Source organism: Salmo salar, chromosome 27 (genome assembly GCF_965601325.2).
Source record: "Salmo salar chromosome 27, fSalSal1, whole genome shotgun sequence".
In the NCBI taxonomy this organism is placed as follows: Eukaryota; Metazoa; Chordata; class Actinopteri; order Salmoniformes; family Salmonidae; genus Salmo; species Salmo salar.
The window spans coordinates 34,442,154-34,458,060 of NC_138317.1; the positions used below are offsets into that span (position 1 = coordinate 34,442,154).

General features: G+C 52.8%; 1 protein-coding gene across 2 annotated transcripts in view; it reads left to right on the plus strand.

The window, feature by feature from the left end:
* LOC106588954 (polypeptide N-acetylgalactosaminyltransferase 4) overlaps positions 1-14,276 on the plus strand; it is a 41,415-nt gene extending 27,139 nt beyond the window's left edge. For both annotated transcript variants that reach the window (XM_014178536.3, XM_082970228.1), the window contains exons 7-11: positions 1,005-1,181; positions 4,053-4,184; positions 5,087-5,197; positions 12,094-12,246; positions 12,470-14,276. In XM_014178536.3, the coding sequence (XP_014034011.3) occupies positions 1,005-1,181; positions 4,053-4,184; positions 5,087-5,197; positions 12,094-12,246; positions 12,470-12,610 (714 nt within the window). In that variant the 3' untranslated portion in view covers positions 12,611-14,276. The remainder of the gene's footprint in view (positions 1-1,004; positions 1,182-4,052; positions 4,185-5,086; positions 5,198-12,093; positions 12,247-12,469) is intronic.
* The last annotated feature ends 1,631 nt before the right edge of the window (positions 14,277-15,907 follow it).

Below are 15,907 nucleotides of genomic sequence, written 5' to 3' on the forward strand. Positions count from 1 at the left end.
ACGTTTGGCATTTGCCAGAGAACACCAACATTGGTAAATTCGCCACTGGCTCTTCACAGATGAAGCAGGTTCACACTGAGCACGTGACAGACGTGACAGAGTCTGGAGACGCCGTGGAGAATGTTCTGCTGCCTGCAACATCCTCCAGCATGACCGGTTTGGCGGTGGGTCAGTCATGGTGTGGGGTGGCATTTCTTTGGGGGGCCGCACAGCCCTCCATGTGCTCGCCAGAGGTAGCCTGACTGCCATTAGGTACCGAGATGAGATCCTCAGACCCCTTGTGAGACCATATGCTGGTGCGGTTGGCCCTGGGTTCCTCCTAATGCAAGACAATGCTAGACCTCATGTGGCTGGAGTGTGTCAGCAGTTCCTGCAAGAGGAAGGCATTGATGCTATGGACTGGCCCGCCCGTTCCCCAGACCTGAATCCAATTGAGCACATCTGGGACATCATGTCTCGCTCCATCCACCAACGCCACGTTGCACCACAGACTGTCCAGGAGTTGGCGGATGCTTTAGTCCAGGTCTGGGAGGAGATCCCTCAGGAGACCATCCGCCACCTCATCAGGAGCATGCCCAGGCGTTGTAGGGAGGTCATACAGGCACGTGGAGGCCACACACACTACTGAGCCTCATTTTGACTTGTTTTAAGGACATTACATCAAAGTTGGATCAGCCTGTAGTGTGGTTTTCCACTTTAATTTTGAGTGTGACTCCAAATCCAGACCTCCATGGGTTGATAAATTGGATTTCCATTGATTATTTTTGTGTGATTTTGTTGTCAGCACATTCAACTATGTAAAGAAAAAAGTATTTAATAAGATTATTTCATTCATTCAGATCTAGGATGTGTTATTTTAGTGTTTATTTTTTTTAACAGTATATAAAGAAAACACGAGCAATAGGATGCATACCCATCCTGTATATCTCTTGTCTGGAATTTTGCCAGAAATATCATAAGATGCAAAAAATGGCAAATGGGCTATATTTCTTCCTGTTCCCCAGGTGTGGCAGTGTGGAGGTTCTCTGGAGATCCACCCCTGCTCCCATGTGGGCCATGTCTTCCCAAAGAAAGCCCCCTACGCCAGGCCCAAGTTCCTCCAGAACACGGTCCGTGCTGCCGAGGTGTGGATGGACACCTACAAACAGCACTTCTACAACAGAAACCCCCCTGCCAGAAAGGTAGAATACTGTAGTACACTTTACAGTAAAATGTTATCTTATTCTATCTCGCTCCCCATTGTCATATGATCAGTGTGAGGTACAGTATTTTCAGTGAGTTGTAGGGGCTACAACAAAGTTACACCATTATGAGGTAGCTAGTGGTTGGAGCATTGGGCCAGGAAACGAAAGGTTGCTGGATCGAATCGTCAAGTTGAAAATATGTTGTTCTGCACCTGGGCAAGGGAGTTAACCCACTGTTCCCTGGGCGCCGAAGACGTGGATGGCGATTTAAGGCAGCCCCCCACACCTCTGAGGGGTTGGGTTAAATGCGGAAGACACATTTCAGTTGAAGGCATTCAGTTGTACAACTGACTAGGTATCCCCCCTTTCCCTTAGTTGTGGAGGATGCAGTGATTTATAGATCAGGCTGAAGACATACCAATAATAAAGTCACTTATTGGAATGTGATAAAGTCACTTATTGGAATGTGATAAAGTCACTTATTGGAATGTGATAAAGTCACTTATTGGAATGTGCATAATCCCAGCAGGTGATAAGAAGTAGAGTATGCTTTAGTTAAAGGACCAATCTGGAGTTAAAAAAAGATCAAATCATGCACTCGGACATTTGTTTTGGTAAAGCGCTGAGGGATGGGGTTTGAGAACTGTAACCACTCTTAAATTCTTAGACAGAGCTTTGGACTGACCGTCCATGATATCAAAATGATAGTTTTAACCATGTTTTGAAGCTATACAGTGTTTGTTTACATTGACTTTGTTAACAAACATGGGAGTAAAGACAGCTTATATTTTGGGATCTGATGGGGTAAGACAGTTGAACTAAGCTCACGAGGCATTTTTAAGATCTATTCTTTTTTATTTATTTATTTATTTCACCTTTATTTAACCAGGTAGGCAAGTTGAGAACAAGTTCTCATTTACAATTGCGACCTGGCCAAGATAAAGCAAAGCAGTTCGACACATAAAACACAGAGTTACACATGGAGTAAAACAACATACAATCAATGATGCAGTAGAAGAAAAAAAAATAAGACTATATACAATGTGAGCAAATGATGTGAGATAAGGGAGGTAAAGGCAAAAAAATGCCATGGTGGCAGAGTAAATAAAGTATAGCAAGAAAAACACTGGAATGGTAGATTTGTAGTTTGAAGAAAGTTCAAAGATAAAATATAAATAATATGGTGCAAAGGAGCAAAATAAATAAAATAAATAAATACAGTAGGGGAAGAGGTAGTAGTTTGGGCTAAATTATAGATGGGCTATGTACAGGTACAGTGATCTGTGAGCTGCTCTGACAGCTGGTGCTTAAAGCTAGTGAGGGAGATAAGTGTTTCCAGTTTCAGAGATTTTTGTAGTTCGTTCCATTCCTTTAAGAATCAATATCTATAAACTGTATCATGGATCATCAACTAGATTCAGCCGCCAGATCATTTTTTTCTTGAGAGGTCGGGGGCTGGAACATAATAAAAAAATTATTTGTAGCTGGCGAATTGACCGCAAGAAGCCCAAACAGATGGGTTTAAAATTGTTTTAGTCACACATTTCTTGCATTTATATATGATCACGTGTCTCTCTATGCGTGGGAATATTTGGGAACAGATTTCTTAAAATGAAAATCACTTGGTGCGGATTTCCTGGTGTTTTTAGTCTTTTATGGCCAAATTTGGCCCGCGGTCGCCAGTTGGAGAACCCTGCTGTGTCATCCACAGTCAAAGTGGATGTAGCAACTCTTGATTGGCACTTTAGAGCTGTGATAGTTCTACCAAGGATGGAACACCCTAGACTTGATTAATATTGTATCGTAATGGAGTAACTTGGATGGAGATGTTGCTTCACCTGTCTAGGTGTCAGCAGTAGTGTGTGTCCCTCTCGGCTTTCTTAGTGTTGCCTGATATCAAAGTCTCATGTTCATCTTGGTTTCACCTCTGAAATAAGTTACATTATTAATGCCAGGCATCTTTGATCAAACAATAAATGACCCAACCAAAGGTAGCTGGAGACTGGGTGCCAGGGAATTGGCATGTTTGAATTCACTTGGATGTAAACCACTAGTCTTTTTGTTTTGTTTTTGTCTAAACAAACCAGCAGAAGCTAATGGGATGAAACGGAAATCAAAAAACCTACATGAATTTTATTCAGTAAGAAACAGTTGTTTTCATTTTGCCGTTGCTAAATGTTTTGCTACGGTGTGCCTTAATGAATACACCCCTGGTTCATCAGTTGCCACAAACGTGTGTTTGAATTCCCATCCCGTTGGTTTGTTCAAGGTGGGGAGAACCACTGCTGTCAGTACTACACAGGTGTCACGCTCACACCTGTCATCCAGGAAATCCTTTTCATGACTTTCATTAAGGACACAACAGCAACGCTCCACCCAGGATTCAAACAGATTCAAGTTAATGGACCAGGATGTAGCTACTTCATGTTGTCACCCAGTACCATCATGGTTAGTGTGTCATGTCAAACCACTCCTAGGATTGGCATATTTCACCAGAGCTGCATTGAGGATTTCAGTGAAATCCAGGTTAATTACATTTACATGACATTTTTGTCATTCAGCAGACGTTCTCATACAGAGCAGCTTACGGGAGCAATTAGGGTTAAGTTCCTTGCTCAAGGTCACATTGGCAGATTTTTCAGTCTACTCTTTGGTTACTAGCCCAACGCTCTTAGCCGCTAGGCTACCTGCTTCCCCGGTTATTATTCTGGTGTGTTTTTTACAGTTGTGTGTGTGGGCCTAATTTGTGAAATGCTGGAAATTGATGCAAGCTAAAGTGTTATGTTGTTTACTCAATGTGTCAATGTTTTTAAGTGTATCCATCCCTACTTAAATAAACGTGTTAGATGAAGTGTTATTTTTCCACAGGAGACATATGGGGACATCTCAGAGAGGGTTGTCCTCAGAGAGAGACTGAAGTGTAACAGCTTTGACTGGTATCTGAAGAACATCTACCCTGACCTGCATGTACCAGAGGACAGGGAGGGCTGGCACGGGGCGGTGAGTCTGTCTCTCTCTCTCTCCCCATCAATACGATTCCATATCTTAAGCACTAAGGCACGCCAACAAATTAAAACAACATAAAACATTGGTCTGTAATAAGTCGAAGCCAAAATGAACTCCTATGTCCTACCTCGTTGGCCTCCACGTAGATGTGAAATGAGCATGGTAATAGCATTAAAATATACTAGCATCTCCTAACCATTTTCCTCTGCCATATTGCCTGCATACTTTTAGTTCTTCTATATGTAAAAATGTATGCATTTTTTGCCCTCAGAACAGACTCAATTCGTTGGGGCATGGACTCGACAAGGTGTCGAAAGCATTCCACAGGGATGCTGGCCCATGTTACCGCCAACGCTTCCCGCAGTTGTGTCCAGTTGGCTGGATGTCCTTTGGGTAGTGGACCATTCTTGATACACACTGGAAACTATTGAGTGTAAAAAAAACAGCAGCATTGCAGTTCTTGACACAAACCAGTGTGCCTGGGACCTACTACTATACCCCATTCAAAGGCACTTAAATCTTTTGTCTTGCCCATTCACCCTCTGAATGGCACACATACACAATCCATGTCTCAAATGGCACAAGGCTTAAAAATCTTAACCAGGCTTAAAAATCTTAACCTGTCTCCTCCCCTTAAATCCACTTTTCTTCAGTGTAGATGAAGGGGAGGAGACTGGTTCTGGAGACAATTGTGAAATGGGTTGTGTATGTGTGTCAATCTCAGTGTATGAAGCCTTCTTTACATCAGCAGTTGTCACTATGTGCTATACAGAAACCCAGACTAAACCCCCAAAGAGCAAGCAATGCAGAGGCACAGTTGTTTGTCTCCTTTAATCTGACCCTCTTTGCAGTGATGGCAGATCTCATGATGCTAATCCGGATCATTCTCATCACAGGTGCGTAGCTCTGGGATCCATTCAGAGTGCCTGGACTACAACGCTCCGGAACACAGTCCCACGGGGGCGCACATCTCCCTCTTCGGTTGCCATGGGCAGGGCGGCAACCAGGTGATTTGAAAATGTCATGTCTTGTCAGTTTATTTTCCGTCTCCCTGATGGACGGACGGAGTGGTTACTCTGAATGTCAACGATATCCGGTGACCGTGGGAGAATATCCACCTCATCTCAGCTATCTAGAATTTAGTGTCAAGCGAGATGCTGAGACATCTACAACTTTGGCTTAGTATTTCTAGACAAAGTATCCTAAAGCATATTTTAAGCCTAAATCTACATAGCTTACTTTTTATACTTTTATAGCCATGTTTCTAGTTATTTTACAGATACTTGGTGACTGTATGGATGTATATTTGATGTCCAGTCAGACAACAGGGAGTAGTGGAGGCCTCTGCCTGCATGCCTATCTCCACCGGCTATATCTCGATCTCTGATTACTCATTGATGCATCGCATCAGGTGTCCAACGCTACTAAAAGCACCATGTGTGTGACTGAAAATCAATGTTTCCACAGCCTGCACTGAAACGGAAACCTCTACCTTCTCTTTAGAGAGTTCACTCCTAGTTCCATTTAAAAGATACATGAGAGGGGGGAGGGAAGGGGGGGAGAGGCACGAGGGAAGGGAAAGAGGTGCGAGGGAAGGGGGGGAGAGGCACGCGCGGGGAGAGGGAGGGAGAGAGGCGCGCACGCAAAGAGGGAGAGAGACACGCGCAAAGAAGGAGAGAGGCACGGGCGGAGAGAGGGAGAGAGGTGCGGAGAGAGAGGCATGCGCACACAGAGAGGCATGCGCGGAGAGGGGGAGAGAGGTGCACACGGAGAGAGGCGTGCGCGGAGAGAGGGAGAGAAGCGTGCGCGGAGAGAGACGCAGGGAGAGGCACGCAGGGAGAGAGAGAGGCGCGTGCGGAGAGAGAGGCGTGCAGGGAGAGAGAGGCGCGCAGGGAGAGAGGGTGAGAGGCGCGTGCGGAGAGAGGGAGAGAGGCACGCAGGGAGAGAGGGTGAGAGGCACGGGCGGAGAGAGGGAGAGAGGTGCGGAGAGAGAGGCATGCGCACACAGAGAGGCATGCGCGGAGAGGGGGAGAGAGGTGCACACGGAGAGAGGCGTGCGCGGAGAGAGGGAGAGAAGCGTGCGCGGAGAGAGACGCAGGGAGAGGCACGCAGGGAGAGAGAGAGGCGCGTGCGGAGAGAGAGGCGTGCAGGGAGAGAGAGGCGCGCAGGGAGAGAGGGTGAGAGGCGCGTGCGGAGAGAGGGAGAGAGGCACGCAGGGAGAGAGGGTGAGAGGCGCGTGCGGAGAGAGGGAAAGAGGCACGCAGGGAGAGAGGGTGAGAGGCGTGTGTGGAGAGAGACGCAGGGAGAGAGAGGCGCGCAGGGAGAGAGGGTGAGAGGCGCACGCGCGAAGGGAGAGAGGCACGTGCGGAGAGAGGCGTCTGGAGAGGGAGAGAGGCGTCTGGAGAGGGAGAGAGGCGTCTGGAGAGGGAGAGAGGCGCACGGAGAGAGGCACGCACGGAGAGAGGCGCGCACGGAGAGAGGCGCGCACGGAGAGAGGCACGCGCGGAGAGAGGAGCAGGGAGAGAGGCACGCGCGGAGAAAGGGAGGGGAGAGAGGCACGCGCGGAGAGAGGCGCAGGGAGAGAGGCACGCGCGGAGAGAGGCGCAGGGAGAGAGGCACGCGCGGAGAAAGGGAGGGGAGAGAGGCACGTGCGGAGAAAGGGAGGGGAGAGAGGCACGCGCGGAGAGAGGGAGAGAGGCGCGTGCGAAGAGAGGGAGAGAGAGGCACGCAGGGAGAGAGGTGCACGCGCGAAGGGAGAGAGGCACGTGCGGAGAGAGGCGTCTGGAGAGGGAGAGAGGCGCGCACGGAGAGAGGCACGCGTGGAGAAAGGGAGGGGAGAGAGGCACGCGTGGAGAAAGGGAGGGGAGAGAGGCACGCGCGGAGAGGGGGAGAGAGGCACGCGCGGAGAGGGGGAGAGAGGCACGCGCGGAGAGGGGGAGAGAGGCACGCGCGGAGAGGGGGAGAGAGGCACGCGCGGAGAGGGGGAGAGAGGCACGCGCGGAGAGAGGCGCAGGGAGAGAGGCACGCGCGGAGAAAGGGAGGGGAGAGAGGCACGCGCGGAGAAAGGGAGGGGAGAGAGGCACGCGCGGAGAAAGGGAGGGGAGAGAGGCGCGTGCGAAGAGAGGGAGAGAGAGGCACGCAGGGAGAGAGGTGCACGCGCGAAGGGAGAGAGGCACGTGCGGAGAGGCGTCTGGAGAGGGAGAGAGGCGCGCACGGAGAGAGGCACGCGCGGAGAAAGGGAGGGGAGAGAGGCACGCGCGGAGAGAGGCACGCGCGGAGAGAGGCACGCGCGGAGAGAGGCACGCGCGGAGAGGGGGAGAGAGGCACGCGGGGAGAGGGGGAGAGAGGCACGCGGGGAGAGGGGGAGAGAGGCACGCAGGGAGAGAGGCACGTGCGGAGAGGGGGAGAGAGGCACGCGCGGAGAGGGGGAGAGAGGCACGCGCGGAGAGGGGGAGAGAGGCACGCGCGGAGAGGGGGAGAGAGGCACGCGCGGAGAGGGGGAGAGAGGCACGCGCGGAGAGGGGGAGAGAGGCACGCGCGGAGAGGGGGAGAGAGGCACGCGCGGAGAGGGGGAGAGAGGCACGCGCGGAGAGAGGCGCAGGGAGAGAGGCACGCGCGGAGAAAGGGAGGGGAGAGAGGCACGCGCGGAGAAAGGGAGGGGAGAGAGGCACGCAGGGAGAGAGGTGCACGCGCGAAGGGAGAGAGGCACGTGCGGAGAGGCGTCTGGAGAGGGAGAGAGGCGCGCACGGAGAGAGGCACGCGCGGAGAAAGGGAGGGGAGAGAGGCACGCGCGGAGAGAGGCACGCGCGGAGAGAGGCACGCGCGGAGAGGGGGAGAGAGGCACGCGGGGAGAGGGGGAGAGAGGCACGCGGGGAGAGGGGGAGAGAGGCACGCAGGGAGAGAGGCACGTGCGGAGAGGGGGAGAGAGGCACGTGCGGAGAGGGGGAGAGAGGCACGCGCGGAGAGGGGGAGAGAGGCACGCGCGGAGAGGGGGAGAGAGGCACGCGCGGAGAGGGGGAGAGAGGCACGCGCGGAGAGGGGGAGAGAGGCACGCGGGGAGAGGGGGAGAGAGGCACGCGCGGAGAGAGGCACGCGCGGAGAGAGGCACGCGCGGAGAAAGGGAGGGGAGAGAGGCACGCGCGGAGAAAGGGAGGGGAGAGAGGCACGCGCGGAGAAAGGGAGGGGAGAGAGGCGCGCGCGAAGAGAGGGAGAGAGAGGCACGCAGGGAGAGAGGTGCACGCGCGAAGGGAGAGAGGCACGTGCGGAGAGGCGTCTGGAGAGGGAGAGAGGCGCGCACGGAGAGAGGCACGCGCGGAGAAAGGGAGGGGAGAGAGGCACGCGCGGAGAGAGGCACGCGCGGAGAGAGGCACGCGCGGAGAGAGGCACGCGCGGAGAGGGGGAGAGAGGCACGCGGGGAGAGGGGGAGAGAGGCACGCGGGGAGAGAGGGAGAGAGGCACGCAGGGAGAGAGGCACGTGCGGAGAGGGGGAGAGAGGCACGTGCGGAGAGGGGGAGAGAGGCACGTGCGGAGAGAGGCACGTGCGGAGAGAGGCGTCTGGAGAGGGAGAGAGGCACGCGCGGAGAGAGGCGCAGGGAGAGAGGGGCAGGGAGAGAGGCACGCGCGGAGAGAAGCGCAGGGAGAGAGGCACGCGCGGAGAAAGGGAGAGAGGCACGCGCGGAGAGGGGGAGAGAGGCACGCGCGGAGAGGGGGAGAGAGGCACGCGCGGAGAGGGGGAGAGAGGCACGCGCGGAGAAAGGCGCAGGGAGAGAGGCACGCGCGGAGAGAGGCGCAGGGAGAGAGGCACGCGCGGAGAAAGGGAGGGGAGAGAGGCACGTGCGGAGAAAGGGAGGGGAGAGAGGCACGCGCGGAGAGAGGGAGAGAGGCGCGTGCGAAGAGAGGGAGAGAGGCGCGTGCGAAGAGAGGGAGAGAGAGGCACGCAGGGAGAGAGGTGCACGCGCGAAGGGAGAGAGGCACGTGCGGAGAGAGGCGTCTGGAGAGGGAGAGAGGCGCGCACGGAGAGAGGCACGCGTGGAGAAAGGGAGGGGAGAGAGGCACGCGCGGAGAGGGGGAGAGAGGCACGCGCGGAGAGGGGGAGAGAGGCACGCGCGGAGAGGGGGAGAGAGGCACGCGCGGAGAGGGGGAGAGAGGCACGCGGGGAGAGGGGGAGAGAGGCACGCGCGGAGAGAGGCGCAGGGAGAGAGGCACGCGCGGAGAAAGGGAGGGGAGAGAGGCACGCGCGGAGAAAGGGAGGGGAGAGAGGCGCGTGCGAAGAGAGGGAGAGAGAGGCACGCAGGGAGAGAGGTGCACGCGCGAAGGGAGAGAGGCACGTGCGGAGAGGCGTCTGGAGAGGGAGAGAGGCGCGCACGGAGAGAGGCACGCGCGGAGAAAGGGAGGGGAGAGAGGCACGCGCGGAGAGAGGCACGCGCGGAGAGAGGCACGCGCGGAGAGAGGCACGCGGGGAGAGGGGGAGAGAGGCACGCGGGGAGAGGGGGAGAGAGGCACGCGGGGAGAGGGGGAGAGAGGCACGCGGGGAGAGAGGGAGAGAGGCACGCAGGGAGAGAGGCACGTGCGGAGAGGGGGAGAGAGGCACGTGCGGAGAGGGGGAGAGAGCCACGTGCGGAGAGGGGGAGAGAGGCACGTGCGGAGAGAGGGAGAGAGGCACGCAGGGAGAGAGGCACGTGCGGAGAGAGGCGTCTGGAGAGGGAGAGAGGCACGCGCGGAGAGAGGCGCAGGGAGAGAGGGGCAGGGAGAGAGGCACGCGCGGAGAGAGGCGCAGGGAGAGAGGCACGCGCGGAGAGGGGGAGAGAGGACGCGCGGAGAGGGGGAGAGAGGCACGCGCGGAGAGGGGGAGAGAGGCACGCGCGGAGAGGGGGAGAGAGGCACGCGCGGAGAGGGGGAGAGAGAGGCACGCGCGGAGAAAGGGAGAGGGGAGAGAGGAGAGAGGCACGCGCGGAGAGGGGGAGAGAGGCACGCGCGGAGAGAGGGAAAGAGGCACGCGCGGAGAGAGGGAGAGAGGCACGCGCGGAGAGAGGCACGCGCGGAGAGAGGGAGAGAGGCACGCGCGGAGAGAGGGAGAGAGACGCGCGGAGAGAGGGAGAGAGGCACGCGCGGAGAGGGGGAGAGAGGCACGCGCGGAGAGAGGGAGAGAGGCACGCGCGGAGAGAAGGAGAGAGGCACGCGCGGAGAGAGGCGTCTGCGTCTGGAGAGGGAGAGAGGCACGCACGGAGAGAGGGAGAGGCACGCGCGGAGAGAGGGAGAGAGGCACGCACGGAGAGAGGCACGCGCGGGGAAAGGGAGAGAGAGGGAGAGGCACGCGCGGAGAGAGGGAGAGAGGCACGTGCGGAGAGAGGGAGAGAGGCACGCGCGGAGAGGGGGAGAGAGGCACGCACGGAGAGAGGGAGAGAGGCACGTGCGGAGAGAGACGCGCACGGAGGGAGAGGGCGGTAGAGAGAGGTGCGCAGGGAGAGGGAGAGAGGCGCAGGGAGAGGGAGGGAGAGAGGCGTGTGCGCAAAGATGGAGAGACACGCAAAGAGGGAGAGAGGCTCGTGCGCAGGGAGAGAGGCGCGGGCGCGCGGAGAGAGGGAGGTGGAGAGAGGCGCACGGAGAGAGGGAGGTACGCAGAGAGAGGTGCGGGGAGAGAGGCACGCGTGGAGAGAGGGAGAGAGGCACGCGCGGAGAGAGGGAGAGAGGCACGCGCGGAGAGAGGGAGAGAGGCACGCGCGGAGAGAGGGAGAGAGGCACGCGCGGAGAGAGGGAGAGAGGCACGCGCGGAGAGAGAGAGAGAGGCACGCGCGGAGAGAGGGAGAGAGGCACACGCGGAGAGAGGGAGAGAGGCACGCGCGGAGAGGGGGAGAGAGGCACGCGCGGAGAGGGGGAGAGAGGCACGCGCGGAGAGGGGGAGAGAGGCACGCGCGGAGAGGGGGAGAGAGGCACGCGCGGAGAGGGGGAGAGAGGCACGCGCGGAGAGGGGGAGAGAGGCACGCGCGGAGAGGGGGAGAGAGGCACGCGCGGAGAGAGGGAGAGAGGCACGCGCGGAGAGAGGCGTCTGCGTCTGGAGAGGGAGAGAGGGAGAGGCACGCGCGGAGAGAGGGAGAGAGGCACGCGCGGAGAGAGGCGTCTGCGTCTGGAGAGGGAGAGAGGCACGCACGGAGAGAGGCACGCGCGGGGAAAGGGAGAGGGGGAGAGAGGCACACAGGGAGAGGGGGAGAGAGGCACACAGGGAGAGGGGGAGAGAGGCACGCGCGGAGAGAGGGAGAGAGGCACGCAGGGAGAGAGGCACGCGGGGAGAGGGGTGGAGAGGCACGCGCGGAGAGGGGGAGAGAGGCACGCGCGGAGAGGGAGAGAGAGGCACGTGCGGAGAGAGACGCGCACGCAGGGAGAGGGCGGTAGAGAGAGGTGCGCAGGGAGAGGGAGAGAGGCGCAGGGAGAGGGAGGGAGAGAGGCGTGTGCGCAAAGATGGAGAGACGCGCAAAGAGGGAGAGAGGCGCACACGGAGAGAGGGAGAGAGGCTCGTGCGCAGGGAGAGAGGCACGGGCGCGTGGAGAGAGGGAGGTGGAGAGAGGCGCACGGAGAGAGGGAGGTACGCAGAGAGAGGTGCGGGGAGAGAGACACGCGGGGAGAGGGAGGGAGAGAGGGAGAGGGAGGGAGAGATGCGCGCCTGCAAAGAGGGAGAGAGACACGTCCGCGGGGGGGGAGAGAGGGGCGCACCTCTTTCCCTGTGCGTCTCTCTCTTTCTCGCCCCCCTGCTTGCTCAACAGACATTACTTTAGACCTTGATCCAACCATTTCTCTCTCGAAAGTAAGAGATTCTTATGGTGAAACATTCATCCATTCCCCAGGAGTACGGTGGTTACTATAATTCAGATAAGCAGAGTTTAACCATGCATCTCTCTCTTTCCCCCAGTACTTTGAGTACACGACCCATAAGGAGATCCGCTATAACTCTGTGACGGAGCTGTGTGCCGAGGTCCCAGAGGGACAGATTTACATTGGGATGAAACACTGTCCCCATGACAGAACCCCTACACCCCCCACCATCATCTGGGAGTTTAGAGAGGTGAGTGATGCAGACGCAAGCCAAAGCATCCACGTAAGCAGAGAAATTCTCTTACACACGTACTCACTCACAGAAGAACACTACAGATTTTCATAGTATGCACTACTGGTCTGATTCAATTGGTAAACACACGACAAGTGGTCTTGTCAGTTAGTAAAGGACTATATTCAACTCTTCCATAGCTGTAGTGTCTTACCTGGATGTCTCTGTATTGCCCCTTCAGGACGGGACCATATACCAGCCTCACTCAGACATGTGTGTCACCTCCTACCACACAGCCCAGGGGCGAGCGGACGTCCAGATGAGGACGTGCACTCCCGGGGACAAGCACCAGCGCTGGAAGTTTGAGAATGGGAGGAACTAGCCTCACCCTAACCCTAATTGACCTTTGACCTAAGTGCAATTACAGTTCCACGGTGGATGATTGAGAGGCAGGATTTTTAAAGAGGGACCCAGCAAAGCCTTTCAGCAAACTACCTACTTGTTCCCTGTGGGAAGACTTCCTCATTTAAAGTGCCTTTGCAAACCAAGTGGGGTCCACACCTGAGATGACAGTATTTATGCCGTCTGTCAGAATGCCCTAGTTTTGTTGATCTTTCCTTCCTGTCACTATGGGGGCTGAAACACAATAAGAAAGCTTGAACGAACAGTCCAGGATTGTCTAGTTGTGTCAGATCTAAAAGACTGCTTTCAAAGAGGATCAATGGCAGGCATCATGGGAGTTTTGTTTTTTATTTCAGTGGGATCGGCATAGATTCGAACAAGTACTGTTGCACTACAGAATGTTTTTTTATAGAATATTTTGGTGGTCTTTTTTTTAACAGGTCGACCACACAACAAATAACTGAATGGTGTTGTCCTAAAAATAAGATTAAAAAGTTTAGTACTTTAAAACGATTGATTTAGATTGCTCTTTTCTATGTGTGGTTAATCTGGGGTTTGTAATTCAAAGATAACCCTTTGAGATAGCTGAATAAATCCCAAAGCTTTGTATCATATGAGACGTAACTATACAAGCCCCATCTTGTTGTTTATGTGAACTGGAGTTAAGAGGACCCTGTCATGCTAGCAGGCTGTATGTGTTCTACTCACCAGCGTCCGTCTCTCTGTTTGGAGACTGTTCAAAGTAGGTTGAAATTGGGCTATTCGAACAAGACTTGAAACACTTAAGCTTGTGCTAAGTGCAATTTTCCTGAGGATGGTGGGATGTCTGACATTGTTGTCTGGGAGTCTTCACTGTGCTGTGGATTCAAAAACAGGCCGATTTACTGGGTCTACGATGTTGCCTCCAAAAACTGAGGCACAGTTACAAAAAATTGCCAGGATTCTTTTACACATATTTTAATCTTTAAAAATGAAAACATCTACTGTGCCTAACATACAATTATAAAGATGTTCATTTGACTTTCATAGTTGTGATATTCTCATATGAGTCTTGGTCTACAGCAATGTTGTCTGCTCTCTTCCAAGGCCTCACCATTGCAACTAACACAAGCATGTCACAGCATTGCTTACTTGTAGCATTTCTACTGTATCATGCATCAATTGTTGATATCTCAAGGGCTTGATTCTCTTAAATCTGCCACACAACAGATTCCCTTGTCTTTGTTTGACAGACTTACATCAACACCCGCACTCTGCTCTTACTCTCTCTCTTAAACCTGAACCTTTCCTAAAATATCTGGTTCCCTTGATTGGGATTCGAGAACCACATTATGGCCTTAATAACAGTGATTCTGTGTTTGTTGCTATTGAAGTGCTTATTATTGAAATCAGTTGTACCGCCGCAGACTGTTATTCCTAATTGTCTTTTTGTGGTCCTTTGCACTAGGGCATTTTTTCTTCTTCATATCAAACATTTGTAATGATTGTTTAATCATTCAAAATGACTCCAGCTTAATATGATATTTCTTGGCATAAAGGGACCTGAATGGGATGTGGCTATTTAAACTACTGAACTGATTTAATAAGCACAAGATGTGCTGGGGATTATTGTTTGTACCAGTGAAGAATAAAAGGGTCAAAATAAAGTTGGTGTTTACATTTTTTTAAATTTAACCTTTATTTAACTAGGCAAGTCAGTTAAGAACAAATTGTTATTTACAATGGTGGCCTACCACGGCCAGACCCTCCCCTAACCCAGAGCCCAACAGAGCTTCCGAGAGTTTGAGGATTGCTAGATCAATGCCTTTTAACTCACTGAACAATGACCATTAAAACAAGAATCCGAAGGAGTTGGTTTTATTTCGCTTAGTACTGACACAAGACTCCAGTGAACTTTGACAAGCAAGTAAAAAATGCTTTTCTTCACTATGTTTTCTTCACTATAGGTATTTCCAAATGTACTGATTTAGCACCATCTAGTGGCGATGGAAGGAACCACTCAATGTCAAATGGGGAAGTGATGCCCTTTGAGGTTCAGTAAATATTGGTGCCCTTTTAATCCTTAAGAGTCTATTATAATCTAAGTAACCTAATCCCCATCAAAATCTGTCAATTTAGACTAGAGATATGTTGTTTTGCATAGACTGTGTCTCAATCCACCTCATCCATCTATGTCGGCCTTCCGCATCAGCGGTGAAAGGTGGCATAGCTACAGCGGTGTTTGTCAGACCACCAGGCATCCCGAAAATGTGGTCCTTCACGAAAACGCCTGTAGCGTCCGAACGGTTTGGCTATTATGACCACTATGGAAAGGGGAGAATCTTACGAACACGATGGTGTTCTCTATTTTTCTCTGACACCCATCAGTGTCACGGGACTCCTCTGAAGTAACCTGTACAAACGAATGGAAGTATGGAGGCTGTTTTGTGCCAACACAAATTAGGGTTTAAATCCCCAAAAATATATATTTTCTGACCTTTCTTATATCTCCTAGATATAGGACAAACACTTCAAAACCTTGTTCTTTATGATGAATATTTGAACTCTTTTATTATATATATATTTTTTTGCCATTTATGAATATGTTATTCAATGCGTTTCTATAGTAGTGAAGACCAAATTGAATATTTGAACAACAAAAAATTATATGTACTTTTTTTAACACCTAAAGGGGTCCTAAAATTCTAAATCAAATAGGTAAATGATCCATGCTATGACCATCTTAAAACAATTCCATATGTTAGCTTAGTACCCCCTAACTTCTTTTTAAACCTTACCATGAGCAATAAAACAATCAGGATTTCCAACATTCTTTAGTACTTTACATGACCAGAGCCTCCGGTGTTTACTACTTATCCAATCAAATTACTCCGTGGCTTTGCGTGAAATGGTAGAATAATCTTCAGGCTCACTGAAGTGTAAGCCTAAATACATTTTGCTTGCCAGAAATGATGTAAATGACACTTGTGAAATGCTGTAGCATGTGCATGACTCTGGACAGCACCTTGAGATATTGCATCATAACCACCATGGAAATGAAGCCAATTAACTGGAGGTTGATGTAGTACCATATTAGTTGGCTTCTTGACACTAATGCCACTGTATGCACTACTGTCCGAGGAGAGTGTATGGACCATTCAATTTGCATTTAAAGTATCTCTCTTTTACATATTGTTTTATGTTTAATAGGTTAAGTGAAATAATAACCTGTTGGCCTACAAAATGAGTGTTGACTGTTTATTTTTTATGAAAACTTCCTCATCCAGGCTAATATATG